The 22,310-nt window shown below is 37.8% G+C and overlaps 1 protein-coding gene across 2 annotated transcripts in view; it reads left to right on the top strand.

The window, feature by feature from the left end:
* The window catches only part of fstl5 (follistatin-like 5), a 214,931-nt gene that overhangs the window by 148,918 nt on the left and 43,703 nt on the right, over positions 1–22,310 (top strand). For both annotated transcript variants that reach the window (XM_082506093.1, XM_082506094.1), the window contains exons 9-10: positions 12,545–12,706; positions 13,356–13,490. In XM_082506093.1, coding sequence (XP_082362219.1) covers positions 12,545–12,706; positions 13,356–13,490 — 297 coding nt within the window. The remainder of the gene's footprint in view (positions 1–12,544; positions 12,707–13,355; positions 13,491–22,310) is intronic.

Below are 22,310 nucleotides of genomic sequence, written 5' to 3'. Positions count from 1 at the left end.
TGGACATTTAGTCATAGTTCTTAAATCTATATAATTACACGGATGTTTTTATTGTGGACATTAAACACATAAACCATAGACCTTTAATCAAAAAGGAAATAGCTACTGTAATATAACAAATTGATATGTGGACATCTTTTTAAAGGCGTAAGACTGTTATGGTGCATTCAATAACTTTGAGCCATATACAGTTTAAATATGCTTGTTTCTTAGCTGACACTGGATGTATGGATGTTGCCATACCTCAAACTTTTAGTGAACTTAGTGAGACAGCATATGAGAGCTGTACAGAAAAAATGCACACGCTGAACAAGTTAAGTTATAAACTTACACATTTAGTTATCTGTGACATTTCTGAACACTAAATCTATGATAATGATGGCTGGAACAAGCTGGTCCAAGGCTGTTTAAAATTTCCCACGAGCCTAATTTTAAGTATCTTGGGCTGAGACATGACTGTTCAGTGCTTCTTTTAAGTATTTTTTGTTTCAAAATAAAAGCTTCTGGTACAAATTACAGAAATAAAATAGCAAAACAGGTGTCATTCATATCAGCTATTTGCATTTTACTAGAACTGAATTTATAATCAACGAACTATTACAACTATTATAATTCTAGTTGTATCTTTCCACAGAAAAAAAGACAACCCAAAACATCTGTTCTTTTTTAGTTTCTTTGTTTTTGCTTTCTATTGTTATGTTCAGCAGGTGCCCTGTGGACCAAATTCCCCTCATTTAAATTGTATTATTTAAATTCCTTGTTGTAAATAATGAATCAGATAGAAAACACACAATGAATGAGAAAAAAGTAGCCCAGCCCCTGTGCACACGTACACTCATTACTGTTTTTGAGACAGAAAAGAAAAAGCATATAAACACAGCATCGTGGTATTCCTTAGAGATCCATTATACTTAATTTCCATTCCAGATCTTTTTTTTAATAACACTCCTAGCAGTCTTACTTTTGTTTTACCCTTGGAAAGGACTTTTTCAATCGCTTTGTGATTTTTCACATAGTGCACTGGATTCAGGCTCTGGACCAAACTGTTTTCTGAGCATGATTACTTCCACATATCGATGGGAGGCATGCAGGTGAAAGGGTAATCACAACCGAGAGAGAAAGCTTTCATCGTGGTGTGCATATTTGTCCTGGTGTGTGGCTGTGGATGTGTGTGGACAGTATTTCAAGGTGGTGTATGAGTCGGTGTCATAGGGAGATGTACAGAGGCTCATGTGTGCTATTAAGAGTGTGTGTGTCTGTGTGTATTTAATAGCATGAGCCACAAGTTCAATTTGACTGAAGTTCTGTACCAAGACTGCCAGGCTTAGTTGGAAATCTCCCAGTCGTGTGATGGTGAAGTGGTCTCCTGCCATGGTGTTTGTGTGCTCCACGCTTGTTTGTGTATGTGTGTCTCTGCACGCCTGCTCACCTTCTGCAGCGCCATGGCCGACGGGAGCCTTGCTGAGTGATTGACGACTGGCTGGGGAGCTTTATGATGGAGCTGTCAGCCCTGCTGTGTCGCATTCTCCTGGCAGTGGCTCTCCTGACACTCTCAGAAACACATCAGAATGCAACTTTTCTCACATCTTGTCTGAATTGAGATTTGAGTGGAAAAATCCCCCTGCTTGCCTCGCTCTTTTCGTTTTCACGAATGTCTGGGCAAAGAAAATGGTGATTTGCACGCAGGAATCAAGTACGTGCATATGCATTGATGGACTGTGTGAGAGAGGGATTTTCGAAAGGATGAGTGTACACTTTCTGTTGTTTTGGGGACTCTGGTGAAAGAGCTGGATTTACTGTGAGAGAAGGCAGGCTTTGTCAAAAGTCTTTAAGTTACATTTTGTGTCATTAAATATCACTCTATCAGAGTAGCTATACTGTCAAAGCATATTGTCAGGCTTTCAGCTGACATAATCATTGGCAACAAACAAAGGTGTCAGAAAGTAACAGCTAACAAACAGGAAGTTGTGTCTTCAGAAACACCCAGTGCTCTCAACATCAAATAAATTGTGTTAATTTCATTTAAAACTACATTTAAAACAAAATACAACTCTGATATTCTCTTTCTTTTTTTAAAGAAAGAGAGAAAATCACTCTACACGCATAATTTAAACAAAAAAGAGACATTTTAACCATTACTAGTATATAGCAAATGTATAGTGAGACTTTCTTAAGCAGAAATTTTGTTTACGCTCCACAAGAATGATTCTGAGTCCTACTGAATAAATTTCTTCATCTTGTCCTCCAGATTGAAATGATGGCGGTCAACAAATATTAATTGTTGCACTAGAGAAGATATTGATACTGTAACACTGTTTTAACTATTCATTTAAATAATAAGTACAATAGACGTAACATTGTCACCATAACGATCTTTTGCATCGGCAGCATTTATTTTTCTGTTCCGTACAAATCCTTGGAAGCTCAGCATTTCCAGTGCACAGCTCACTGCACTCTTGGCACTCTGAGTTGAAAAGTGTGATTTTTAGGAACATGGCCATACTCAAGACGTGAATGTTTTGTAACCAGAAAAGAATAAACACTCAAGTGTGTAGAAGTGCTCTAAAAAAATGGGTCCGATGCAAAATCCAATGTGTGTGGACACAGAGCCTAATTGATGGAATTGAGCAATCAGATGGCACACCTGGTATCATTGCCTGTTGCTTTGTAAGCACATCCAATTATTCCTGACGACAATTTTAAAGCCAAAAGCTCGAAGCTACATATGCTCTCATGCCTCTACTCTTTTTATCAGGGGAACTCCTCTTTTCAGGTATCTTTGGTGTTTTGCTGGAATGGTAACACTGGGAGAAAACTGGGTACAACATGCAAAAATAGTCCCCCTGGGCACTTATTAAACTGTAAAGGAATGCGCTGTAATACTTTACTTTAAATGATTATATTAGTTTAAAAGTTTCACCCATTAAACTCATACAAACCCACACACACATACACACATGCACAAACACACTTTGTAGTTAATTGCTATTCGTAGCAAACAGTGCTTCTCCTAAACTAACAATTATCCCAATTCTCCCGATAATATTAGCTACATTTGTTTTGAACTTAATTACATACATTAAGTATGACTTTCAGTTATTGCAGTGCCACAATTCAACATTTCAATTTGCTCTTATCCAACACCGCACAAAGCTTTCCCTCTTTTTTTCTATAGATGTGCACGGTTGGCTCACCACATTTTAATTAGTTCATTCTACCTCAGGTGGGAATTAAATAACTTGGTGGACTTATCGAACGCTACCAGTGACCGTAGGGCAGGATGGGCTTTCTCCCCCACATTCGTACAGTCACATGGGGAATTCACTGACATGAGCTTTTTCTCAAATAATAGGCCTTTAACTAAGCAGTGACCTTTATTGGGCTCTGTGGGCAGCCACTGGGAATTATGGCAACATTGATAGAACTTGGCACCTCCTACGCAGGTTTTAGCCCCGCACACCTGCTTTTTAGCTCAGAGTAACAACTGTAGGCTGTAAATGATAGACAGCAGTCAGATTTTTGCAGTCTTGATGCATAAGCTGTATATTTGAAAGTGTAATTTGCAAGAGGAAATGCACTGCTCTGCTATTTGAATAGCTTTTCTGGTCTAAAGAAGAGGTGAGAGCTGATATCCCCCATTGCTAAATATGACTTATGACAGGTAGAAATCCCATTTTTATTAATACTTATTCATACTGATATATCCTCAGAAACTTTGGTATTAGAAATCTGACACAACGCTGCAAAGTCACAGTATGCAGTGTTTTCAAATGTTATTTAAGTACTGCACTACAGCACGTGTAATTTTATTGCAAACATCCTTTAGAAGCTGTTTGGAATTTGAAACCATTGCCACAAAGTCAAGGTTTCCACGACCAAGAATAAACACTAAATCTCTTTTTAAACGATGACTTTTCGAAAAGACAAAACCTAAACATCTGCAGCCCAGATGCAGTTGATCCAGCTCAGGATTTGGGAATTTGTAGATATAGCACAATGAAACATTTTGCATCATATGTTCACAAATGCATATTGGAATAATATAAGGAAAACTGGAAGACAGTGTATCAACGTTCTCAAGTAAAATATCCCAAAATAATTTGGATACAAATCTTAACAATTCATGCATGGGGGGAATTTTCAGCCTTACGTAACCTCAACCTGCTCTTACATAGTTAATTATGTATTTATGTTGTGCTGAGCACCTTCATGAATAAAAAAGTTGGAAAAACTAGGCTAGGTTACAAAGATTTTGGCAGGCAGTGATTCCTTCCCATCGCAGATGTTTAGTTGAACTAGGTCCATGAAACCAACAGAGGACCCACTCACATGGAACTGCTGGTCTGCCTGCACAAGCCACTGTATACCCATTCACAGCACTGATTAGTCCCACTCTTACTTACTGTGTAATAGCACCTGTACATGCTGAAAGTATGCTTTGACTGTAACCTACTGGACTCCAGTAGTGTTGTTACCAGCTATGATTAGATCGTAGTTCAGAGACCTCCAGCTGAAAGTGCCAACCAGTTCCACCTTCTGAAATCACACAAGCAATTTACTCAAAAATTGGATGAGATGTGAGCGCAATCTCATCCTATCCACTTTCCATCAGTCTCAATAGTATCAGAAGATATTTCTATATACTGTATTGGCCTTAGCAAAAGACCACCCTGATCACAACCTGGCTGCCACTTTTCAACACCTGTTTCAGACTGAGAGTGAAGACTAAAAAAATGTGATCACATCATATATGGTATCTTTGAAATCACATTAAAATAGCAAAAACGAGTTTTGCTAGTATTTTTTAATGCAAATTTATTTATAATCCTATTTTAATTCTTAAAGATGATGATAATGATAAAGGAATAATAGTTGTAAAGTTGAAAAAAAGTGGAGTTAAAGCTTTATTGTATCAAAAAAGAGATAAAACATATGACACACTTTGATGACTCAAAACTTAAAACCTAAAATAAGACAAAGAGCGACTGTGTCTGATCTCCTCAGACAGCTCGTTCCTGAGTTGGAGTGCCTGGCCTCTAAAGGCTCAAAGCCTCCACCTTTGAATTTCAAAAAATATCTCTGCTGGACATCTCAGGGTGTATTAAGGCTTATAAAGGTATTGTTATGCTGTAAATCTAATAAATGTCTGTCTATCAGAGACTATAAAATTAAACTATATGGAGATTGTAAATTACATCTTTATTGGTTTGAGTAGTCTTATAGCAGCTTTATTGACCTGTTTAAGCATATATATTTTATACCAGCTGAGACAGAAATAATGATAGTATTGGTTAATTTTCCAAAAGCATAAATTACAGTATTAACGTGTGGATTTGTTTATTAAACCATCACTAAACCTTTGTGAAGCAGCTGATGGAGCTACATTACTGTATTTTTTTTCCTTTTTCCTTCACAGTCTTTAGCACTACTTTCAGCTATCAGTAAAATACCACTAAGTGCCTAATGTAATTTTCTTCAAGTCCCCAATTTTTGCAAATGTAATTAACAAGAAACATCCTGTTGGGTCTGGGCCAGTAGAGAGCATCATCAAGCAAGCAGCATTTAGAATACATTTGCATTTGTACTTCTATGATGTACTTTAAAGAGCTTACGCTTGAAACTAAGTGATATTATTGCACTATGAGTAAAAGAAATTGAGCGTTAATGCCTTCAAATCAGAGGTGTGGGATCCACTTCCCCAAACCTGGCATGAGTGGGAGTCTGTGAAACCTCAGTCATTTTCAAATTTATGCTGGTAGACCTTGTGATTCACAGGCATTTACACATTTTATTCTTCACCCCTCTCTTACTTTTCATTTTTGTTGCCAGGGTTTGGACTTGTGCCTTTCATGGCTCCAGAGGTCTCAACACACTTTATCCTTTCATTTTAGACCCTTGCATTTCTCTGCAGTAGTCGCAGATGGGAGGATGAGAATGGTATCTATCTATCATTGCTTTTTCCTCGAGAACCTACCAATGCTGGAGGCAAAGGCTTTAACTGACATGGCTCCAGACCACCATGGCCTAGTCTTAATGTCTACTTGGGATTCTGTAGGTGACAAGTCCTCCACTTATAAAAAGCACTCTGTGTCATAGTAAGCTGCTTTTCTATCTAGTCGTCCATCTTTCTGTGACCTCGGGATGTCACAGAGCAACTCCTGCCTCAGACTAGGGCTGGGACAACGCGTCGACGTAATCGATTACGTCGACGCAAAAAATACGTCGACGTAAAAAAATCTGCGTCGATGCGTCGTCACTTTCAAAAAAAGACATGGCGGCAGCGAGTAGCGAAATCATGAGTGAGGCAGTTGCAGTCAACTTAAATCACTCCACCCGAACACGCAGCTCTACAGTATGGGGATATTTTAACAGAAAAGGAAGTGATTCAGTCGTTTGCCGGCTTTGTGAGGTGGAAATGGCCTATCATAAAAGCACGACGGCTATGCACCAGCACCTCAAACGACTGCATCCAGGAGCAGCTCCTGCAAAGGACAAACCACCGTAAGTTTAACTTTTTTACTAACGCTAGTTTTTACCCGTTAATTCATCCAGACCCCCCCACGTAGACGTACACTCACTCATAGACACAGAGATAAACACCCAACCTCCGTAAATACAAAACTAATTTAAGCTGCTGAGCAGTAACATATAGCAGCTGCTGTTTAGTTGTTGTTGTTGTTGTTTTGTTTGTGGCCCATGCTGGCAAAATGAGTCGGAATGCACGCAGGCTGATTATCAGAATCGGCGAAAGACAAAAATGTGAGACAGCGAATTGGCCGCAGGAGAAATGTTAACAAGGATAATGCACCACCTGCTAAACGTAGCCGTCGTGGACACTATTACAACATTGTTAAAGTGCTTGCAAAAGCAAAATGACAACGAACTCTTGATTTGTCAAATTTAATGTGTTTCATCCTATTTGAACGCTGTTTTTATACATAATGCTTCTCCAGCTTGATCTTATAGGTCAAAGTTATGCCATCTAATGACTAGAAAGCAGTGCACCAGTAAAGGTGCCATCAGCCCTGGGTGTTTAAACGTTATCTTTTCCAGCCATCATGATTACTGCATATCATATGTTCAACATTGGGGATTATCATTAACCTCTTACTGTTATGCTATGAAAGCACATGGCATAACAGTATGTGTGTATCTATGTATCTATCTCAACCAGATCCTTATCAAATTATTTTGATATTATGCTTTCCATATAATTATTTAGTAATTATTCGAATTCATCTGTGTGCTGTGTGTGGTTTATGATTTCAGGAATAAACAGAAAAGTCTGGAGGACTACTGTCAGAGAAGAAGTACACCATGCACCCCCCAGGAGGTGGCTGTACTTACTGAGAGCGTCTTATCTATGATTTTAAAAGACAAGAGACCACTTGCTGTGGGTGAGGGATTCAAAGAAATGCTGACCACTTTCCAACCAGGTTACACTCTGCCGTCTAAGCGTCATTTTACAAGCATGATGGAGAGAAAGTATGAAACTTCAGTGGAGAGACTAAGGAATGAACTAAAAAAAGCCACATCCAAAATCTCCCTTACCACTGATGCTTGGACAAGTCTGGTCACAGAGTCCTACTTAGGGGTAACTTGTCATTTCATTATTTGTTCAAAGACGCCATTGCTGCTGTTTGTATATTATTAATTTTTTGCTATGATTTCCTTTATATTTGTTTTGCAAAACATTTAATTTTTTGTTAAAAACAGCAGATTGTAGTACAATGTTATTGTGGATTTTGTTTTGTGAATGAAGAGCACTTTTTGGCAGAAAGCAAAGTGAATGTTACATTTTGTTTGTTTAAAGACACCATTGTTGCTATTTATTTGAAATGTTTTGTTAACTTTTCCTTAATTTTATATATGTTTGCACATTTCATTTCTTGTTAAATGCTATCTCTATTGTATTGATTGTACGACCTCTACAACTTTATTTTGCAATTTTTTTTTTATTAAAAGGTCTTCAAATGAATAAATTTGTGTTTTTCATTTATATACATAAATTAGTAAATGTGAAATTGCTATACAAGTCAAATAATGGGGGAGAAAATCATTAATCGAATCGAATCGAAATCGAATCGGATTGAAAAATGAATCGTTAGATTAATCGATGCATCGAAAAATTAATCGCTAGATTCATCGATTAGGAAAATAATCGTTTTGCCCAGCCCTACCTCAGACATCCATACCTGCCCCCTTCCACAGCCCTGTTAGCTGTTATTTTCTTAGGTTTTTAAAAGCCTTGATGATCCTTTTTTTCTTCTTTTAATTCCAACACACTAATTAACACAGCTTTGTCAGACTGCCTGAGAGGTTTTTAATGATGGGATACTCAGGGGAACCTGGCTGATCCATGCTTGCGCTATACAGCTGTTGATTAATGGGTTGTTGTTGTGGGCCAGGAACATGCCATTTTTGTCACGACCCTCTTTCTTTAACACCTCCACACAAAAAATACATCCCGCCACTCAGTCTAATATGCACCAGTAGAAAAATCTATAAAGAAATTTAACATCTTATAATTTAACTACAATGAATTCAGGTTAACAGTCAGAAACACAGCAAGAGCACTGTGAGGAAATACAGTGGCTTCATTTGCATTTTCCAATACTAAAATCCATTCTATTTATTCAAATCATCATTTCATACTTCACAGTGATTAAATTTACACTCGCAATGACAATGATATGACAATGACATTAGCACTGTACATAAAGAAACCTGGTTAATTAGATCCTTCTCGTGTGCTTGATGTATTAGCTATGCAATGCATTCCCCCTTCATATGATTATTTTAAAATTATTTATTAATTTATCAAAAGAATTTTAATAACTTATTTATATAACTCAGAAAGATAAAGGTTGAAAACTTCTGAAACCTAATATGATGCCAGACATGACTTGGTATTTCAAAATGTCAATTATAATCTCACTGCAGGTGTGTTTGTACACACTTTACAAAGTATTACAAAGCTGGACTCTTAAATTCTACATTGATGCTAGATGGGATTATAAATATACATTTGAACTCAAACGTACAGTTTTTAAATTTAATGTTGCTGAAACAACAAAGGGATAAAATAATAAATCTATCTGATCGAGAAATCACTCATCTTTGGAAAAGAGAGTTTATTACAGAGAAATGTCTCTTTCCAAAATAAAAGCTATACTATACGCTTCTTCTGGGCTATATTCTCAGCAGCATATTAAACATCGGGGGTTGGGGCCCGTTGGTCTAAATGACTCGGGTAAAGTTTGTAGCATGTGTGCTTGTTGTTTTTGTCTGCTTGTCTTTGCACTAGGATGATGTCGGAGTAAATATGCAGTCATATTCATTGTGTTCCCACTAGTGCTGTCAGCGTTAACCTGAAATGACGTTAACGCCACAACACGGCAAATCTCCGTTAACGAGCTACCGCGGATCGCCCCGTGCATGGGGCTGGACGGCGTCAACACGTTAACGAGCAAACTGCGCTAACGCAATAGTTCCCACCATGTAATTGAGCATTGCATCCGACATACTGTTTTACTTTTGTCCATGATGCGCTTGCCTTCAGGATCATACTTCACATGAAGACCAAAATAGTTCCAAAGGCCAGATCTGAATGAGGGTGGGGGAGGTTCAATTTGCCATGTTGCAACGAGCTTAGCTTCTGTCTTGCTAGCTTGCACTGCGCTCAGTGGATCTGCGCTCGACAGTGCAGCCTAGGCGGAGTAGTCGAACGCAGATCCACTGAACTCTCAACACAGACAGCATCGTCAGAAGAAAAGTTGATAAAATAAATTAAAAATTTTGTATTGTTCGATACATATGCGTACTGAACCGAAAGCACTGTATCGAAAGGTTCAATATCGAAACAAGTATCGTTGCACCCCTAATAAATATATATATATATATAAAAACAAACTCTCTGCTGTTTGGATTGCTTTTTGGATATCTCGTTCTTGCTCCTTGCCAGGTGCATCACATGCACATGTTGCAGGTGTAGCTCCACATTGAGATGATGGTTTGTGTCACAGTTAAGCTTGTTTTCCTGCACTTCTGGACATTACCGTAGAGCTTGCCATTGACTGTTTGATTGTGGGGTACATAGTTACGTTGAACAGCCCTGTGAACATTGAAAACAAATAACAACCATGTTCATGGTCACGCTTTCTGCAGCTGACTCGTCTCCACGGACGATTTTAAAAATGGGGTCAGTTTCATACAAAATCTGATGTTCAAGTTCAAGGTTCTTTATTTGTCACATGCATAGTTATACAAGTATAACACACAGTGAAATGTAGCCTGACACGCTCCTCGACATGTGCAAAAATTGGGGGGGGGGGTGTAGAGGAAGAACATTATATATATATATATATATATATATATACATACATATAGTATATACACTGGGTGAATGTGCAGTAGTAGCAGCAAGCAGGTGAATTCTGTACATTAATATGAATAGACATCTGACTATTTTACATGTTTGTGCTTTGTTCAAGTTTTGAGGTTCATGGTAAAACTGCACATGGTCAGAACAGGACTTTCAGGGTGCAATTGGAATGTAGCAGGAGTTATAGGAACAGTTTATGGCTGCAAAAAGAGATAAGATAAGATAAGATAACTCTTTATTGTCATTGCACAGTCATACATAGTATAGTAGTACAATGAAATTGGAAAACTGTCCTACGTCAGTCAGATAAACCAGAGCACTGACCAAATATGAATCACATATGATTGTTATGCTTTTTAGAGGTGTAGTAGTGAGACTCCAATCGTAACGTGCTAATTGACATAAAAGTCACATAAAATGTGATATTTAAAAAATGATTTTTATGGTTGGTGTATTCAGGATGATTGATATAAGGACACAGGTGTAGATTTGAGCTTCCTTTTTAAACAGCTTGTATTTACCGAGTAAAAAAGTTGTTTCACCAAACAAGGCACTCACAGAGTGATTTACAGTAAGCATATGGCACAAAAACAGATAAGCAAGGAGGATTGTAAAACTTATGCTCTTCACCCCACCCCAACTCTTTCTCTCTCACACACACACACACACACACACACACACAAAAGAAAGAAACAGATCTTTTGGGGGATTGTGTGCGCATCTGTGAGGATATTAAGCCTGAGTAATAAACTTTATTCAAATGATTGTACAAAATAATTGTCTCCCAGAGTTCTATGCAATCAGCATTATAACTGCTAAGAGGCATTGGCATAAGTGGTGTGTCTGTGTGGCTGTGATTGGTAAGGTAACCTGAGTGCCATAAGAACCTTTGTGGCCCACTGTGGACAGTGTGTTGGCAGTTGGGTTGACGGGAGCTCCAAAGCCCGGGAGTGCTGTGGTTACCAGATGGCCATGGCAGTAATCTTCAGTCCTTTCACTCACCTGGCTGAGTAAAGACTTCCTCTAACCCAGTGCCCACAGGAAATGGTCTCTACAGCACGTCTGCCTTCTCTGCTTCTGCCAAGAGTCTTGCTTCCATCCTCCGCTCACATCTCTGAAGTCTGTTTCAGAAAAGAGAGGGGAAAAAAGGAGGTGCTGATTTGGGCCACAGAGGCTCAAAAAGGATCACTCAAAACAAGATGGCAAGATGGAGAGATTTGATGTCTCTACTTTAACTGCTGCCAGGTTGTCATCCTTATATGTGACAGGCTGTTGTGGAATGAATCATGCTGTATTTTTATGGATGCTCTGTAAACAGTTCATTGTCACTGTCCAAGTTTGAGTCACCATTCCAGTGAAAGAGTCTCCTCAGACATACTGCTATGCCTCTGAAAGGATTTATCATTGTTATGCTATTCAGAGAAGTCTTCCGTCTATAAAGGATTATTCAAATTCATTCTTCTGATATTTTCCATGTTTTGTGGAGCAGGGCTCTAACAAGTTGGCCCCCGGGTGTAGAGCAAAATTTGTGACATAATTCTCAGCCAATGCATAAATGCATATTATTAATATATTTGTGTGTTTTATAGATTTATGTTAATTTATGGTTCTTGGAAGTACAATATGTCGGAGAGATATTTTTGTTTGTCTTTGCTTCAGGGTAGGGTAAACAAGTGAAACGGCAGCATGACAGTAGCACTGTGTGCAGAAATGTGCCAAGTCAGCTTTTGGAACAGTTTGCAGAAGAGAGCGACATTTAGCTTTTACCTTTTTTTATTTATTTATTTTTTATTTCTGTACACATTTTGTTTTCTCTTCTTTTATCCCCTCATCTCCTTCCTGAAAGGAGGTTACAGAAAATCAATAGCTACCAAGTGAACAGAGGTTCCCTCCCTTATTTATCTGATTTGTTTGGCTTTGTGGAGCACATTAACCTTATCTAAAGGCATTCGGTAATGCTGCAAATGCACTCAATCCTATTGATAGTTTATGCTAATTCTGAGCCATAAGTTCAGAACTTGTTGTCTTCTTGAAAACGTCTTGTTCAATAAGGTTATTCAGCTCCTCAACTGATTCTAATGTAAACAGCAGTAAGGGATGCAGAAGCATTAATTCATTTCTGTATGCTGTCTGTCTCTTTTCTCTTACACCATCTTTCAGTTCCTCCTGTCATCCGAGTTTATCCAGAGAGCCAAGCCAGGGAGCCGGGTGTCACTGCCAGCCTCCGCTGCCATGCAGAGGGCATCCCCAGCCCCCAGCTGTCCTGGCTCAAGAATGGCATGGACATCACAACCAAGCTGTCCAAACAGCTCACTCTGCAAGGTAAACAGGAGTAATGAGTTTACTGCAAGTGCACCTGTGTATTTACTTTTTCTGTAATTGTTTTTACCACCACTCTCACACTTTTTATGCTAATATCTGACCATGGTTGCCATCACTTCATGTATCAAAGAGGACTGGGTGACATAGATGATCACATGTTTTTCTGATATTCTCACACATTTGTCCTGTTAGTTCAGTGGCTGCTTGGTTGGTTCTTGTGACTAATTTTACTGTAAAGCTGTTTGTTTGAACCGGAGGCATTGTTAGATTGATGTCACCAAAAGATGCACAACGTCAAAGTCTTTTGTCCAAATTCTATATCGAACGCTCAGAAGTAAAGTTATCAAGTGTCACTTGATTCTCAGAATAAATAGTGAAGATTGCTTTTCCCCTCAAGTTGCTTTCAAAAACTACAGAGCGGAAAACTGTCCCAGATCTCACAGAAACACAGCATGTGCCACATTCTAACTTTGAACTCCCACCTTTTTGAAATCTCCCCGAAACAAACCTTTCACCCTTCTTCCAAACACATAACTGTTATATAATGGTAGCAGAGGATGGTAACATTGAAGTCACCTTTTATCTCTTTCCTGAAGGAAAATTGTCTTTTTATTTTTGTCTTTCCCTCCTGTTCTGTTGTCCCTCGCAGCTAATGGAAGCGAGGTTCACATCAGCAACGTACACTTTGAGGACACCGGCGCCTATACCTGCATCGCCAAAAATGAGGCCGGCGTGGACGAGGACATCTCTTCGCTCTTTGTTGAGGACTCTGCGCGCAAAACTTGTATGTATAAGTCATGATGTCAGTGTCTGCTTTTTTCTTTTTCTTTTTTATTCAGGGGGAAAATGGAGCCATGCAAATGGAGCCCTTAATAATTTATCCTGTCAGCTCTTAATAGTTTATATCCTGTGATGCTGCGATGAAGGAAGAGGAGTAATGGTGATACTATCTTTACTCTCTGTCTCTTGGCTTGAAAGCAGGGAGAGTTGTTCTTTTACCCTTTCATCCACTATCATGCCATTTTTGTTCCTCATATTGCATCTGCGTCTGCCTTGATACACTAGGGTTCAAACCAATCATAATTTCTATTAGTGCTGACAAGAATAATTTAATTAACTGATTAATTATTAGTTCCAGAAGTGACAAACATGCCTTTTCTACTTGCACTTTTTTCTGAAGAGATAAATTTCACCTCGGGTGTAGTCATTTTTCATCATTTTGAGACATTTGCATAATAAATAGTTGATTAATCTTAGAAGAAATGGTAGATTAATCGGTTATGAAAGTAATAAGTGCAGCTGTAATGTATTTATGAATAAATTAGTTGCTGTTTATTCTATAATCACAAGCATAAGGGAAAATCTTAAAATAAATCTTTGTTCTATAAAACACTACGTAAACCAAATACATTACATTTGCAATTATGTAAATGTAAAACATAATTTTTGATCCTGAAATTTGATGAGGGGAAAACATCTAAAACCATTATCCACATCACCAGGTTTTTTTTTTAATACCTTTATTAATTGATAAGGTAACTGTCAACTGTCAGCATGTAACTTGAGGACACTGATAATCATCGTATTCGTATTTGGAAGCTTTTGCAGTCTAAACAAACTCTTCTAATTCCTCTTCGTGAATGGAATCACACACTCTAATTAACGTTGACCTTCTTAGAAATGTCAAAATCTGTCTTTGGGGTCTATGACCAGTTGTTAGTGTGTTGTATTTTCCTGTGGGTAATTAGAGTTCCCAAACAACACACGCTTCAACTTTGCAATCCGGTCACACATCACGCACAAACTGTCCCACACCGTCACCTGCCAGACCCGGTGCGTTTAGATGCAATCCCTACAGTACGACACTTCCTCCGCCCCGCCTGTCACGCATCAGAGGATCATACTTGGTGAGGTCAGAAGTCACTCCTATGCTTTGAAGCCTTTGAAGCTCTACCGCGGGCAAAATGGTGCTATGAGTTAGATATAGCAGACCCTTTTGGAGTGAGTTCAAAGGGATGTCAGCTGACAGGCAGACAAGGTTGCACTACTACATTACGAAAGAGAAAGACAGGAAAAGACAGACTTTACTAAACATGCTGTTGTCTGTCTTGGATATCTGAAGACTGCATTCTTGACCTGTTCTGCTTTTCCCATGAGATTGTCCCCTTTATTTAGATACCAGTTAAGTGAGCAAATAGAAGCTGACTGTCTATTTTTCCTGAACTGGCTGCCTCTATGAGCCTGAGGCTAATGTGAGGTGTCAGCTCACAAAGCCTTCATTCCACAAACACAAACCTCTATTTCTAAAACAAATACACATCCATTTCACACATAAGGGGACACCCAATTAAAATTCACAAGGGAACTTTAAAATGCATGATTGTCAATTTTCATTGGCACTTAAGGTGTGGCAAATACACAAATGTCATTCTATTGATATCAGTGATTTCAGCATATTAATGGTCTATTTATTTAGTCAAAGACCACAAAGAATAGCCTTAAACCTGCATCTTTGCTAAGTGTCACTTCTATATAACCAAACCTGTTTTTACAACTAGAGAAGATTTTTTTTTTTTTTAAATATATTAAAAAGAAGATGCTCTTTCTGTTTGTAAAACTTGTCTAGTTTAGACTGGTGGCTTTTACCTGTAAAGTTTTGCTGGAACTCAGCTATTTGTTACCTTTTCTATTCTGACGTCAGGAAACACTTTCCTAATAGGTTTATGGGCTCGGTGGCTATTTACAAGTGTTATTAAATCTAACATGATGCTTATTTTGTCAGTCATGGTCCTATTATGGCATTCTAAGTGCTGCAAATCTCTCGAATTCTCAGGCAGGTCTACTCCCTGCTTGTCATGTCTGGTATGAAAACAAAATGATGGAAATGGGGAAAACGCCAAGCTGAGGCTTCAGAGTAACCTCTTGTTTTATGTCCGCCTATTATGTAGGGTCTATACAGCCATTACAATGGAGGGAGTCATTCATTTGTTTTAATAGGTTTTTATTCCTTTGCACTAGCATCCAGTATGGCAGCAGGTAGCATTTTCCCTCATTGGCAATTATCCATCCATCCCATTGTCCTGCAAATATTATTTTATTGACACCACAGACTGCAAGAAAAAAAATGGAACTTGAACCTATGGATCTACTTGTTCCTTGTGCTTTTTGTCTTGGTCTTGTTACAACTCATATGGAAAAGAAATAGTAAAAACTTATATGATTTACTCATGAAAGTGGCCACTTTCTCATTACTTTCATATATTGTTTTAGTAAGTATCCAAAACATACAAGTTTCATTATATAATTTTTCAAGGGATCTTATATCTGTTTTCATTCTTGTATGCTTTTCATACAAGTTTCACACAAGACAGATACAAACTTTATAAGATTTATATATATCTTTTCCATATGGGAAGTTACAAAGTGTTGTCACATGCCTGCAGGCCGGATATTGAGAAACTTGCAACTGAAGGATGAACTGAGTTGATTTTCAAGTTTAAAGACTGAGCTTACTGTAAGTCCTTTCTGTTCTTCTGAATGTGATCTCTCAGGAACTTCTGAAAAAATACTTTTCTTGCTATTATTCAACACCAAAATGCAGGAATGGTAGGATGTAAACTTTGCCTTCAGTTGACAGAGGCATACAATCCTGGGGTGGCAATTCTACAAATGTACACTGTAAGACAGAATTACTTTGAATGTATAGAAAACACTTGATAGTAGGTATTCAGCCTTACAGATGTAATTAGAACAGTTGAAACATGTCAAGTCAGAAAAATCCCTCATGCATGCAAACTATAGGATCATTAAAATAAAGTAACTATCTTACAAAAACTTCAAAGATCACCTGTAAAACTGGATTTTTTTCAACCCTTTTGTCTTTAACAGCCTATCATAATCCTGTTAGTTAAATTCATCTTGATAGCTTCTCTTCCCTTTGTCACCATGGTGTGCTTTATGGAGTATATGCAGCCATTATTTTCCAGACTGATTGCCATACTATATTAAATTATTATCTTTGTGCTTCTTTTTTTTTCTCTTTTGGACAGTTGTAGCTCCAGTTTTGATCACAGGTGATTTAGTGTCTGCAGAGATGTGAAAGTTGTCTAATGTTGCTTTGAAATCTTGGATATCAAAGAGTTGATATTTCAGAAGCTGAAAAATGTGTCTAATTGGCGTCAACTCTGATATAACTCCCCTTTAATATCATTTGTACCTTTTGTTTAAGTTATTTTACATTTATGGCCAAGTTAGTTTTATGGGATAGACTTTATTGGTTGTATTTACATTGTAGTCAGCACACCATAAATTGTTAAGCAACAATGCTTATGAAACAAAGGTTAAATATCATCATTATAAAAGCTGCAATGAGCTGTAAAAACCCTAAAAATCCACCAGTTCTTATTTAAAAGTGTGTGTGTGTGTAGTAGTTTTACCTTAATATCTGTGAGAACACTACTGTGGGGACAAATGATGTCAAATATAAAAATACCAGCAAGCTCTCTGAGTGGCCCTAATGTGATGAACACTGGCACATTCACATGACTAATGGTTTAACAGTTTATTCCAGCCGCTTTTTTGTTAGTCGTGCTGAGGTTGTCAAGCCAACAAATCTTTGCAAAAAAATTAAATCAACTCAATTAATATAAAAAACATTAAATAAAAATAATTAAATACAGACTGTTCGACACTAAAACATCACCTCAGCTTTCTTAGCAACAACAGCTTTTGATGGTTCTTTTTGCATAGGGACAAACATCGCGATAGGACACATCTTTTTTTTTTTCCTTACCTGACCAGTGGGCACAGTGGGCAACTGTCTTATGCAGCAGGATCAGATATGAATCAATTTTAAATCTGACAGTCAAAAGAATAGTGTAAGAATAGTGTAAGAATAGTGGAGTTAATAGTCCGGTAGATTTACTGGTAGCAAGGAGATGCTCTTTGTTGCTTCATATGGAAACTATAAAGAGAGCTCCCTCGCCTAAATTGCATACTAGTGGAAATACATCTGAAGCTGATAATTTCCTTCTGTGTGAAAAGTGACAATTATGGAAACTAACCTTCATGCATTATTCAGGGATAGATCCAAGAGGTTAACAATACAGGCATGTGCAAACTGGACAATATATACGCGCTGATCATGAGAATTATGCATGAAACAATAATAAACTATGATCTTGGTAATTCCTCCATTCATAACTTAATACAGCAGACCAATCAAAACCAGACATCATTCATCAATTTACACTGTAGATAAAACGCTGTCTTCTTCACAGAGAAAACACAAGTAGTCTGGTATAAGGGAAAGACAAAGAGGTATTGGATTCTTTAGCTTTACAAGTGTAATTAGTTTAATGGTCACACGAGGTCATGTCAAGTCAGATTTATTCCTAAAGTGCTTTTAACGCAGATCCATCACACGGTGCTTTACAGCTGACAACTGTGTGTTTGTGAAAAACAAAGTAAACTATTAAGCTGTTTCCACTCCATCTAAAGGTTTTCCTGGCTTGAGGGAAAAGGCGTGTAAGGTGTTGACTAATTAAACAGATTTAAAATGTGTTTTTAAAACAGCCGCATACTGAAATTAACTAACTCAAGAAAAGAGAATACACTGATACAACAAATGTAAGATATATGCACGTAAAACAGAAAAAAAACTATTATATTTAATGTTTCACGTGCAGCCTGTTAAGAAATAATAAATGAATTCGTCCCTGTGTTCAGATAATTTAATATCTGAGCATAGAGGAGAAAGGCTGACTAGTATAAGTTCAGACTTGTTTGTGTCTGTGCAGCTGTGTAAAAAGGTGAGACAAACACAAAACTCATTAAATCTGTGAGGGGGTTGCAGGTTTGAGTTTTGACCCCCTGTTGTCATTTGCATTATCTTGGTATTTGATTAGCCTCTGCAGATGGACAGATATTCCTATTGGGCTCTCCAATCAGAGGCTGCCACGGGTGATATTTCAGAGGAAAGCTACCAGCTGTTGTCAATACATCAGTGTTTAAGGCCAGAACACAGACACCGAGGAGTCTAAGATGCTCATGTGTATTGTAATCTACAATGTACTTGTACTTTAACACAACAAATTTAATCAGGTTTAGCTAGTGTCGTTGTACACTGCACCTGGTTTTACCTGAGAAATTGTCTGAGTAAATATTGAAATGTTTGTCAAGCAGCTGTTATTTAAAAAATATCATCATTGATTTACCGCGGCTTTATAATGATTAGTGCAAACAGATAATCCCAGGATTCATGCTTGGAGCATGCAGGGTTGTCTATTTTACTTCTAATGTGTGTGTAAACGGCGGTACGTGTGCAGTTCTCAGTCCCACTTCATGCTTACGTGCTCAGTTGACAGGCTTCAGGTTGAAGTTATTTAGCATATATTTGTCTATTAACCCATACAGGTTGATACTATTTTACATTTGTGTAGCTATTAGATTAGAATGTAAGCATATAGTACTTTGATACACTATTAATTCTCTATTATTAATTGATGCAGCTAAGGGACTGCTTGACAGCTGTCAGAAATAGTTCCCAGAAAATAGTTCCTGTTTTGTCAGACAGACGGGTATCCCTTTTGAATAACAGAATACTTTGGTATGCAGACTAGTTCACGTCTGCAGGGTCCTTTGGCTCAAATCATCATACTTCCACCACAACCATGTTGACAGTTGATATGAAAGTGTTGCTATGGTGTTGGTGTGTGGCCGGATATCTCTACTTTGGTCTTGTCCGTCTAAAGGACATTGTTTCAGAAATTATGAGTTTGTTCAGATGCTACTTTTCCAACCTGCCACTTTCTTTTTACAGAGAAGAATCTTTTTCTAATTGTTTTGTCATTAACTTTAAATTTAAAATGCCTATTTTTTTAAGGATTGCTTCCTCTGACCTTTAAAACACAACTGAATGCTCCAGTCCAACAAAGTACCAAAACTTGTAGTTTTATAAAGGTGGTCACAGTTACTGATGATCAGTAAATCAGTAGCAGCATCAGTCTCTTAATTCCTATAGAAGCAGCAAGGGTCTGCTTAGTTTCTCCATGTAGAGTTTGGTGGAAACTTTAAATTTTTCATTTGACGGTGTCCTTCTCAGCCATCCAGTATTTAATCTCTGTCTCCGTTTTACAAGAGCATGGTCACCCTTTTCTTCTTAAGCATGGAACTTTCCACCTTAGGCAACACAGTTTGATTCTTTCCCCTTCATTTCCAGCCAGCAGAGACACTGGCAATTAGACAAGTTGGTTAGACTTTACCTGTTCACCCCTTTTATCTTTTTGTCTCAAAGATCTTTTGGTCTGTCACATTGTCTTCTGAGTCTGAGCTTATTCTCCACCTTGATCTTCATCAGCAGCCTGCCAGTCTCTCTATTAGCAAAAAAAACCTGCCACAAACTTTTCACTACTTTCCAATTGCAGCAGCTGTTTGTAATAATAAGTAATTTTAGACTGTTTAGATAAAGTTATGATTAATGACCATCTGTGCCACCCACTTATGCCACATAAATCACAGTCTTTTCAGTTTTTTCCTCATTTAAACCCACATGCTGTAGTACATTTGGAGTGTGAATCTAGATTAGCTCCATGTGATATCATGTTGGGCCAGAGAGGCTCTCTAAAGTCATTGGCAGTTATTACCTATCCAAAAAACAGCATCTGGTTTCATAAGATAGTTTCAGGGAGACACTATGGGGACAAATATAAAGGGAAATTTTATAACTACTGAAGAAGTATTCTGTACAAAACCAATCCTAATTCTTACTGTGATTTAAATTTGCATACAGGTTTAGTCATTCTCAATTCCCTAAAGCCATTTAAAATAATGCCTATCCATAAATATACAAAGTAAACTTACAACTCAACTTTTTTACAGACCGAGGATGAGGATTTCTTAAAGGCCACAAATTATTCTCATTTTAAGTAGACTTTATTATATGTTTTCAGAGGTGACATACACGTCAGTAAGCACAAGTAGTCTGAATACAGTAAAAGCAAGTAGTTTGTGTTTCATTTTTTGATGTATTTATCAAATGAATTACAACTATAACCTTTGAAGTATGGTCATTTCTAATAAAATGTACTCATTGTTGGCTCTTTTAACTGCTCTGTTATCAGAGTTCACTGTACAAAGAGAATGACATTGGCAGGTGTCTCTGGATCCAGATCAGTTTGTGCTGTCTTGAGCAGGACATTCAGTCATATTTGTTTGGTAATGGAAGATCGCATTGCAGAAACAAGTTAATTATCCAGTTCATAGTAACTTAGTGTTTCTGCAGTGATACAGTTAACTGCTCTGAGTAAGGACACTGATCCTACTGATGGAGATTTACTTCTGCCCTGATGATTTTGGAGAGGATATCCTTAAGAATGCAAGTCAGACTTCAGAAACTACTCGCTCATGTTTCATCGTTACTAAAAAGAGCTCATCCATTAGCTTGTACTGCTAGCTTGGAAGGATGATTTCACTTGAAAAGTGCTAAACAAATGGAGATCCTGCAACGCCAACTGTCACATTGTGTAGTGGGGCTATTTATTCATGTGTGGACTTTGGGAATATCCAAATTTCCCACTGTGTTGTTAATTTAAAGTCTCTGTTTTGTGACTTATAGAATTATGTGATTGCAGATTTATTTATTTATTTTTGTAAATGAAACAATAAAGTAAGACGAGCCTTTCACCCTTTTAAAGCATATTTTTAGGCTCTGGCGCCGACTCTGAATTTAATAACAGCTGGGCTGTGTTAGCTGAAGATGTGCATTAAAAGTTTTGGAACACCTGCTATATGTGTGTAATAATTCATATTTTTCACTAATCAAAAATTGGACAACCAACTGCAAACACTGTGAATCATTTACATACAATACTTAAACACCCCTAAATAAAAATACTTTTTCACATATAATTGTAGTACTTCTGGTTTTCTAACTTTTCGATGCTCATAAGTACTGACTTAATTGTGTTTATGCTCAGGGACAACATATGCACATTATTAAAACAGACGACATTTGCCTCAAGTGCCAGAATCAAGGACGCTTTCAAGCAAAAGCTCAATACTCTGATCCTACACAGGATGAGATGCTTGTGGGCATGTTGTGGCAGCAGACTACCCTTGATCTACCAGCATTGATCTGAAACAGACAGAGATTTAAATGACACGTTGAGATTACACTTGGAAATGTTTTAGAAACCTTCCACATTACTTTTGTGGAAAGTAATGATCTCTTTCTGTGGAATCATTGTTTATGACCCGCCTTGGGCTTCTCATTCAAACACTTCAATAAAAGAGAGAGGAGAGCTGAATAACTAACTAAGGCAGTTGTCAAAGGGCTGAATACGGTAGCAGGAGATGAATTGAAAAACATGATTTGATGAGCAAGGCATGAGTGATCTTTTTTAGATGAATCCACCAGAGGAGCTTGGAGGTCAAAACCTTCTCTTCACAGGCGCAGCACTGAATTGTTTTTCTCTCAGATTTATCCAAGCACTTTGTTGTTTGGGAAAACCTGAGCAGTCACTATTCTGAGATCTCTTTAACAGAAGCTGTCACCAGCAGGCAGAGCGCCATCCATCTCTGACAGTCTGCCGCTAAACTGGCATAA

This window comes from Aulonocara stuartgranti (genome assembly GCF_965226115.1).
Source record: "Aulonocara stuartgranti genome assembly, chromosome: 2".
Lineage (NCBI taxonomy): Eukaryota > Metazoa > Chordata > Actinopteri > Cichliformes > Cichlidae > Aulonocara > Aulonocara stuartgranti.
This window is presented reverse-complemented; position numbering and strand designations above follow the sequence as displayed.